Here is a 9512-nt window from a genome sequence, read left to right as displayed (position 1 = left end):
TTATGTCATATGAGTCCTTCTCTGAGAATCTATGAAATGAAATCCATCAGAAACAACATTAAGAACAAATATGAAACAAATTATTTACCACATTTGAGATTACATGTAGGATGACTTTCCCACCTTGGTTATTTTAAGATGTTTTTGACCCTTCAGAATCAGACCTACGTATGTCTTTCCTTAATATATCCTAATGAACGTGGTTTTGTCAGATCTTCACTAAGTGAAACTGAGTTGAGGCAAAAGGCTGGGTAATTCAGACAAAATACCTTTTCAGCCAATGGAGGCTTTGATCAGTATTGAAGGCCAAAACCAAAAAGTGTTATTATGTTACATTAAATTGAAACTAAATTGTTTCTATCCTCTACTATCATCACTAACCCCTTGTGTAAAGTGAGAGAGAAAGAGAGGGAGAGGGAGAGAGAGGGAGAGAGAGAAAGAGAGAGAGAGAGAGAGAGAGAGAGAGAGAGAGAAGAAAGAAAATGAAAACGAGAAGAATTTTGCTATTGAATTGTTTGCCACCAAATTCACAGAATACTGTGTGGTGAGAAAACCATGCTGTAGGTCAGAGCTCTTTCTTTCCTACCTAACCTTACCAGGAACAGCCACAAAGGGAAGACCAGGATGAGGCAGAATGAACATCTTCCCACGTTTAATACTCATGCATCAAAGACACAGACAGCCATTTCCTGGGCTCCAGGATTCATTCTGCCTCCAATCAGGTAGAACTGTGCCTACACTAAACTAACAAAGCTTCCTATCTACCAGCCTTTTCAAACGGTCGTGAAATGTACTTAATCTGCTCCTCTTAAACCCAAAATAAGTCCTGACATCTTCTTGTGAAGCTAGAAGAAGAAATAAATAGCCTGGTGTTTTGGGGTTTTTGTTAACCATTTATTTAGTGGGTGTTTTTTTTTTTTAATTTCCCCCAACGCATAGTATTTCTAGTCACTTTAAAAATTTTCCCCAAGTCCCCTTTAGTAGCTGTTCTCCCAGGGATTAGAAGAATTTGAGACTGCTTTTCCCCTTGTGTAACAATATCTACTTTCCCTTCCAGGTTACCAACAACATTCTGATTCACAAATAATTTTTCCCCCTATAACAAAGTCTTTTGTTTTATTGTCAAAAACTCCTTGTCAACATCTCCTGCCTTAAAACAGTGCTGTCATTATCTGAACAAGAAGAGAAAGGAGAAATCTGAGCTTAACTTTGCTTTTACTAACACATCTGTACCATCTAAGTAAACGAGAGAGGTGTTCTTATAAAGTGATAGAGGCAAAATGCCAACCAATGCATTGTTACTAGGGGAAAAAGAAGTGTACTGAGCAGAGAAATGAACAAGGAGTCAGAATAGATATTTTTTGTCCTGCTTTGGCTGTTCGGTCGCCCAGATTTCATGGGTAAATCCTATAATCTTGCCAAGCCTCAATTCCTTAATTATGAAAGGGAAAAATAATTCTTGTCGGTGACTCACAAGATTGTTGATTGCTAAAGAGCACTTTGGAAAATCCAAACAGCTATACAATGCTTATGTTTTTAAAGCAATAGCTTTACCTCCTAAATGATGTAGGTTGGATAAAGGTCTCACTCTGACACTTATCTTTGCTTAAGTTAATGTTCCCCTAAACAAGCCTACTGTAAAAAAAAAAAAAATCCCATTCCTACATTCATGGAATCATAGAATTTAGATCTAGAAGGATCTTTAGGATTCATCCTCTTATTAGAAAAATGAGGAACCAAAAATAGATTAATTGCAACCCAAGCTCACACCGCCGTTGTCTATATACAGGCAAACTTCATCTTATTGCTCTTAACTGGTGTTGTGTTTTCTATAACAAAAGACAAGACCCTCCACCAGCAAAAAGATTACCACTGGCTTTATTGCGATGCTCGCTTTATTACAGTGGTCTGGAACCTAACCGCAAAATCTCCCAGATGTGCCTGTAATTATTATTCCTCATTAGAGCCCACGGACCAGGACTCCACCTAGCCACTCTCACTCTTTTCCAGCCTTTCTGGGCTCACTAACCTAAACTCACGAGCAGAGTGAAGGGAAGATCGGAAGCTAAGGTCGCTTCTAGCCCCGCTGCTATATTTTAGAAGTGTACTGGTTATGTCGTGACATCACGTAATTCGTTAGTGTAATTTCAAACTTATCAAGAGAGCTCTGCTTCTTCAGCGTTTCGCAGTCAAAAATATTTGCGGTGACCTTTTCCATATAGGTGAAACTCAAGACTAGTAAACGATTAAAAACTGAAAAATCGGGGTGGGGTAGACGGGATCCGTTAACGAAAGGTCAAGAATTAGCCTCATTCACCCTCACTGAGAACAGGAAACTGCCGGGGGCAGAAGGGCCTGCGCAGGGGGCCGCGGTTACAAAAGGTTCCCAGAAACTCGTGTTCCTTCCCAGTTTTATCCGCGAGCCCTTCATTATCTAAAGAGACTGCAAACCCGGGAGGAGAATAGAAGACCTCTCAGGGGAAAGGAAGAGAGGCCACGCACAGAGCCCATCCGATTCCTGCCCAACCTCAGTAGCCCCTAAACAGGTGCACACCCGAAAGGGGACGCGTCTTCCCCTTTAGCCTTAGTCTTGCTAAAAACTCCACCTTCCTTTAAAATGCAATGAGAATGAGCATTTCTACACACAACCCAGGAGCACTCACTTTTAAAATAGGCCGTGGAACTTGGAAGAGTTGCGGAATAGGCGAGCAACAAGGTGGGGAAGCAGAAATTGCTCGGTGAGTATTTTCTGCCCAAGTTCCTCGCGGCGCTCAGGCGCGGCTCAGTATGGGGCCCCAGGGTGAGGGGTAGAGGTGAGGGGGAGCGTAAAGGGCTCGGGTGCCGGGGACCACAAGCTCAGGAAGGGTGCCAGAAAGCAGAACCGCTAGCTCTTGAATAGTGACGTGAGAGGACGGAAGAGCCGCTCTGAGAAGAAGGGAGTCGCTTTAGTATTCGAGTTAGAGATGGGGGTAGGGGGACCGAGCAGCGCGCGTCTCTCACGGCAGGGACGTATTAAGGATCAGGTCGTGGCTCTGCCTGGGTCCCCGCAGAGCAGGAGGTCCAGACACCCGGCCCCTTACATGCAGCCAATCGGTCTGTCCAAAGAAGGACAAAGGGTCTGGATGGAAAGGATGCGTAATCTGGACAACAGAGCTGGGGACAAGGGGCTGAGAGGTGAGGGCCCAAGGGTTCTGTGATCCCGGAGGAGAAAACGGCCCCCCACCGAATTAAGAGAGCCGAGAACCCAAGGTCCAGTTTGCGCCGCTGATGGCACCGGGAAGAGCTGCCTCAGAGCTCACGCTCCCCGGGTGGGGACTCGCGGACTCGAGGAAGAGGAGGACCGAAAGTCGAGTCGCGACCCCGCCGTTTCAGCACGAGTTGGAGGGCAGACAGGTGTGTTTTGTTTGTCTTCCAGGAGCGGATCTCTGAGACTCGCCTGAGTCTTCAGGTCCGGGAGGGAACAGCGCCCGCCCCACGGTCACTTCCTTGCCTCCTCCAGCCTGGCTGCTCAGAGCACTTGCGGCCCTGAGCCGAGCTCTCCCTCGTCCCCAATGTCGACCTCGTCCTCCGGCTCGGTCAGCACGAAGGGGCCGGCGGGCAGACCCAGCCGAGCCTCGATGGGTGCGGTTTCTGAGCCGCGGGGGCTGCCCTCAGGGCTCTCGGGCCCATCCGGTGCTTTGGACTCGTCTTGACTTTTCCTCAGCTGTTTTTTATGCTTCATCCGCCGGTTCTGGAACCACGTTTTCACCTGATTTAGGGGAGGAAAAAAAACCCACGTCACTCCTTCAGACCCATAGTTACTGAGCTAAGACCTGAGCGATTGCTGTGGCTTAGGAAAATGGAAAGCAATCCATTGACGAATTATTTATTCAAGAGTTGTGCTAGTCTCACGATTGGGTTAAGTCAGCTCTGACTGCTCACAGCTTATATTTTAGGTTGAATGAGACTCAAACATCCCAAGGATCCCAGGAGTAATTGTCTGGAAATAACGATGAGAATAAAAATGGTGTGGTTAGTAAATACCAATCTTGTTTTTAATTAGAATTCCTAATAGCGAGTGAGGCGTGGATGTCTCCTTTACTTTCAACCTACATTCTATGATTATGACATCTAAATACCTGGCCAGCAAGACTCCTGGACAGGACGACGAGAATCAAACCTGCTGATTCTCATCAGAGTTAGAACATCCTTGGGGCCCGGCAGGACTAATGGTTTCACAGCAAGGTGGGTCTCCACGTACATAGAAGATGAGAGAGGGCGTGGAGGAAGGAGTTTTAAGGTTGCAGGAAAACAGCTTCTGGAGGAAGAGAAACGGTTCTTCCATGCAGGACAGGGCAATAGGGAGAAAAATTATAGTGTCAGGGGTATGGACATGAAGGCTTGCACCTGTGAGAAACTAAAATAAAAAGGAAAAAATCTCCTTGTGTGGGCTTCTCACAGGACAAGAACCCGTCTGATATCTTATTCTATGTCTGACACGGGTTCTTGTCTTGATCCAGTAGGTGTGGGAAAGGCACAGAAATGACATTTCTCAAACAGGGAACGATCGTCAGAATCACCAGAGGAGTTTTTCCTCCATATCCAGAGCCCGCTGGAGAGATTTTCCTTCAGTAAGTCTGACATAAGGTTGGAAGAGTAGGTACTTTAGCTAAGGATCTTTGGAGACGCCTAGATCCAGGGGTGCGGGGTCATTCCCGCTCAAGAACTCCGCTAAGGGTCCAGAAGGGGTTAGGAGTTGAGGGGAGAGGAGCTCGGAGCAGAGATCAGGCCCTCCCTGCGGTCAGGCCCACCTGCGTCTCGGACAGGCTGAGGGCCGTGGCCAGCTCCACCCGCTCTGGCGTGGACAGGTAGCGCTGGATCTCGAATCTCTTCTCCAGGCCAGACAGCTGCGAGTCGGAGAACACTGTGCGAGCTTTGCGGCGGCGGCAGTGCTTCCCCGGCAGCTCCGCGTGCGGCGGGTGCGGGAACAGCGCTGGGACCGGCACCCCTGCGGAAGGAAGAGCAGTCCAGTGGGCAGAGCCGCGTCACGCTGGAGCAACCCCGGCTCCAGTCCCTGCCACTGTCCCTCGCGCCTCCCTTCCTCCTCTTGCTGCCACAGTCCCCTCCTCGCCCCAAAGCTTCTCGAGCTCTTCTCCCAGGAATCGCAGGGCACGGGAGGGAATAAAAGATCACAAGAATAGCGTTTGGAGATCTTTCTCAGGAAGGCCATCTGGAAATACAAACAATAAGCAGTAGGGAAAACGGAAAAACATTTTGTAAAAGAGATCCGGGAGCCTTAAAAGATGTCTTCTTAGAGACACTTCCGTAGCGTCTGCTAGCGCCCAGTCCTCTGTTGCTCCTCCCGAAGTTTTCTTGCAAACGTCGCACGGTCTAAGAGTTCTCTCCCACTAGCCCCCTCCGCCCCCCAGACCCCTGCTGACACTTAGTGTGGTTCTAGGGCTAGTAGAAGAGTGGAGGTCATCTTGCCTCCCAACCTCACTGAAAAAATACCTTCTCTCTCCGGAGCCGCCCCCATTTTCCCGGCTGCAGCCTAACGGAACACATCAAAACTCTGATCCAGAGAGGCTCCAGAGCGATCACCGAAGGGCAATTCCCGCCTCGCACGTTTCCTTATCAGATTCCCGGGCACGCTGGGTACCCAACTCTCTAATCTGCTCGTCACTCTTCTCATTCTTTCCCTGCGGCCCCAAGCAGAAGGATTGAAGCGCTTTTCCGCGGCAAGACGAGGAGACTTTTTTTTTTTTTTTTTTTTTTTTTTTTTTGTCTTTCCCGACCCTCGAAGGTTTTAATGTGTCGGAGAGGCAAGAAGCAGGCAAACCGCCACAGATATCAATATCAGCCAATCACAGGAAAAACAAAACAAAACAAAAAGCAACCAGTCTCAGCATCGCGGGGCTTTGGCCACTGCTATCTGGGGGAAACATGGATACAACCCCGAAGAGACTGTTGCTGGTTGGGTGCTGAAACCAAGGCCGAGATTCGGACTTCAACGTCGGCTTTATAATTGCCCTTCCACCCCAGTGCCCCAGCGTCTGGGTTTTCCCGCTTCAAAAACACTGTTAGCTTTTGCTGTGGATTCCAGTGCCCACGTTTCACAAACTGTCTCATGTCTTTCCACAGGCCCCGCGGGAAGCAGAGTTGTTTTTCCGACTTCGCTCTGCACCTGGACTCAACGAATTATTCTCTTCTAACTGGAATGAAATGCCTGAGAAGAAAGTGTGAATGTGGCCTTTCAGAGAGAGGCAGAAAAAAATCTGTGTCTTTCCCCACGTCTCCCAGTCCCAACCAAAATTTGCTGGTCCCGGCTCCTTGCCATGCCTGGCAAATCAAAATTCTTTGGTGCCAGTTTCCACCGACTCCAGCAACTGGGGCAGAGAGGGCAGCTGAGTCCACGATTGTGAGTTACATGCTAGAGGTTGGGAGTGAAGAGGGTTAAACAGGAGCCGCGTCCCTCCCGCCCCCTTTTTATTTTTTCTTATACTTTCTCCCTTATTGGGGCCAGACCAAACCTCAGTCTTCAGAATATCCCAAACCCTCCTTTATTTCTACGCCCCCACAGTATGGTTGGCCAATGCTCAGCACCTGGGAGGAGAAAGCTGGCTCGGTTGGAGCCTTTTGAGCTTCTGAGCTGCAAAGTTGAGTTCTGTCCTATGGATGGGGGTCGTGGGGAGTGGTTAGGAATCTCTTTCAGAGCCGGGAGAGGCAGAGAATTGGGGCTGAGAGCTGGACCAAAGTGGCCAGGAAGACCATGAGGAAGGAGGCTGAGCACTGCCCACAAAGAATACCGTCAAAACCTCCAGCCACCTCTTGGCTAAGTGCGTTTCCTCCGTTGTAAAGAGTGCGGAGTGAGCACGAGTTATCCCCAAGGGTTGACATGCCTCAAAGAAACTCCGCAGTGTTTTCAGTCATATCCCCAACCTTACACTGTTACTTAGGGAAGGGGGCGGCCAAGCCAGGCTCGGCCAGCTTTGGTCTTGCTGAGGCTCAATCACAGGCTTAAGGTCTCCACTGGAAGACCTGTTCTCTCGCTCCCCATACCCTGAAGCCCCTGTTACTTACCCGAGGTGGTGAGGAAATAAGGGTGGTGGTGGTCTCCCTTATGCAGAGGGTGATGGGGGTGAGGAGCCAGGAGGGTGGGTGTGGGCATGAGAGGGTAGCCATAGTCCAGCAGAGGCACCCGGGAGGCCAGAGAGCTGGTGAAATGGTCGGGGGCCACCTCTCGCAACGGCTTGGGCTTGTGCAGCAGGATGTCCTCGATGAAGAAGGACGTGGGCCTCTGAGAAGACGCCGGGTGTAGAGGGGAGGTGAAGTTGAGATTCATCCTGAGCCCAGCGCCTGCCACAGGGCGAGGGCAGGGGACGGAGTGTAGGAAGCAGGCAGCGTCTCAACAAGCCTGGTCGAGAGTCGACAACCACCCTGCGAGGCTTGGGTTCCCGCGGCTCCTTCCTCGGCCAGGGCTACCCCGGAGCTGGAGAGGCGAGAAAACAAGCTCCTGCGTAGGTTGGGTCTAAGTGCAGGAGAATTGGCAGCTTGGAGAGGGGAGCCAAAAGAGCCAATGGCAAGGCTGCCAGCGGCGGAGGGGAGGGTGCGGTGGGCTCGGGGCGGGGCGGGGAGCTGTCCGCGGTGCTGACTCCGACTGGCCAAACCAGGGAGAGCTGAGTGGCCTGGGTTCTTGCTCCTACCAGGTTTCCCGATCTCAATTTCTGCCCCGCCACTGCAGGAACTGCTTTGCTCCCCGCTGTTTTTAAAGAAAGCTATAAAGAAAATCTCTGTACTCCGACAAACTTCCTTTTAGAGAGCAAAAGACATTTAAAGGTCTCCAGAGCAATAAGGATGAGGAACTTATTTTGGCATTAAAACTTTTTAGGTTTTAAAACTTTAAAGAAATGATAGCAAAAGGGGAAGATGACAAATGAGGAGAGAGAGGGTCTATATCTGCTAGACCCAACTTAAGTTGATGGCTGAGGAATAACTGGATTGTTGAGATAAATAAATAAAATTATGATGAACACAACATTCTTTACCTCAGTTATAGGGGGTGATGTGAGGAAAGTTATATCTACATTAATCAAGCAATATGGTCCGTGTAAATATGTCCAGAGCAATCTTAATGCCAACCTCTACCTCCTCTCAAATTTCCATTACCTCCTCCTCATTTCACTCACATGACTTGCTATTCTGCTATACGCCCCCTTTCAACTCTAGCCCCCCACCGCAAATAATTGTACTAGGTTTTTGTCTCCCATTCTCTTTCCCAGCCTTTCTTTTTCATTTCCCTCCCTCTCAATCTTTTCTTTTCCTGTTTGTCTTTTTCTAATCTGTCACATTTATTTCCCTTGAGTCAATTTGCTAAAATTAAGGTGATCATCTCCAGCACAGCAGGGGTAATTTCGGCTCGCATCTCCAAAAATTGCTCTAATTATTGATGTTAAATTCAGGGAAATTAAAAGAAGCCACTTCTCCTCCATCTCCCCATTTTTAAGCTCTAATTTGTTGAAATCTAGTCGTCATCACAATTCCAATCACTACTGCTAACAGTAAAAGTGTTTTAATAGAGACTGAGTCCTCACAACCCATGCTATTAGATAATTAGAGGAGGTGTTAGAAAGCCAAGTGCTAATCCTTGAGCGCAGGGGTAGAATTTTCATCTGATCTAGCAGGTAGAACAAATTAATTACCAGAATCAATTAGGCCCCAAACTACAGTGCTGCAGGAAGAGGGAGGGTTGTATTCCATACGGATGACCTGGTAAAAATGGTAAGCAAATGAGGTAGGTGAGAGAAAGAAGGAGAGAAATAACTTTAAAAATAAGATCTTGGCAGGTAGGCATCTAATCCAAGTCAGAACGCTATGTTCTGGAGTCTGAAATGTGATTTTTGTTTTAAGTTTATAACAGTAATAACTGAAGGCCCGAGAGCAGACGGCCACGGAGAAGGAAAATAGTAGACTTCCAGGAGTCGTTCCTTAAGACCTTAGCCCTCGTCTGGTTCAGTCATCTCCCGCAGGGCTAGAGGGAGACGGAAGAGACTCCTGAAGGGGCCGTGGGGCGACAGTCCACACTGCCGACATCCACGGTCCTCCCAGCGAGAACTTACGATATCCGGCGAGTGAAAACCAAGCCATTCTTTCTCCTAAGATCCTAAAGGCTGAGTGGCAATCGAGGGCGTGGCGGGTGTACAACCAGACATTGGCCTTGGTAAAGAGCCTTCCTGTGCCTGAGCGCGCCCTGTTCTCCATCTCTACCTAGACCGAGAGCACAGATTTGCACTCAGCCTTGATAATGGGATTTCAGCTTCGCTCTGGGGAGGGAACTAATTTTCGCCTCAGAAACAACAATGAAAAGATTATTGAATCTTTTGGGGAGCAGGAGCAGTAAAACCTGTCTTTGGGTGACAGTTACCTTTGGCTAATGCATTACAAACCTTTTCTCAGAATTTAGCCTTGCACATCTCATTGTTCGTGGGATCCCAGTTGAAAAGGGAAGAAAGGGGAAGGGATAGACTGCCTGCTGG

General features: G+C 48.6%; 1 protein-coding gene across 1 annotated transcript; it reads right to left on the bottom strand.

Moving 5' to 3' along the window:
• Positions 1–3438: 3438 nt before the first annotated feature.
• On the bottom strand, positions 3439–7486 carry BSX (brain specific homeobox). The gene is made up of 3 exons (XM_033097121.1): positions 7060–7486; positions 4791–4987; positions 3439–3748 (listed from the first exon to the last, which is right to left on the bottom strand). The coding sequence occupies exons 1-3, from the start codon at positions 7319–7321 to the stop codon at positions 3509–3511; spliced, it is 699 nt and encodes a 232-aa protein (XP_032953012.1). The 5' UTR covers positions 7322–7486; the 3' UTR covers positions 3439–3508.
• Between the last annotated feature and the right edge of the window lie 2026 nt (positions 7487–9512).

Source organism: Rhinolophus ferrumequinum, chromosome 25 (genome assembly GCF_004115265.2).
Source record: "Rhinolophus ferrumequinum isolate MPI-CBG mRhiFer1 chromosome 25, mRhiFer1_v1.p, whole genome shotgun sequence".
Taxonomy (NCBI): Eukaryota; Metazoa; Chordata; class Mammalia; order Chiroptera; family Rhinolophidae; genus Rhinolophus; species Rhinolophus ferrumequinum.
The sequence above is the reverse complement of the archived record's forward strand: the minus strand, read 5'-3'. Positions and strand labels throughout refer to the sequence as shown.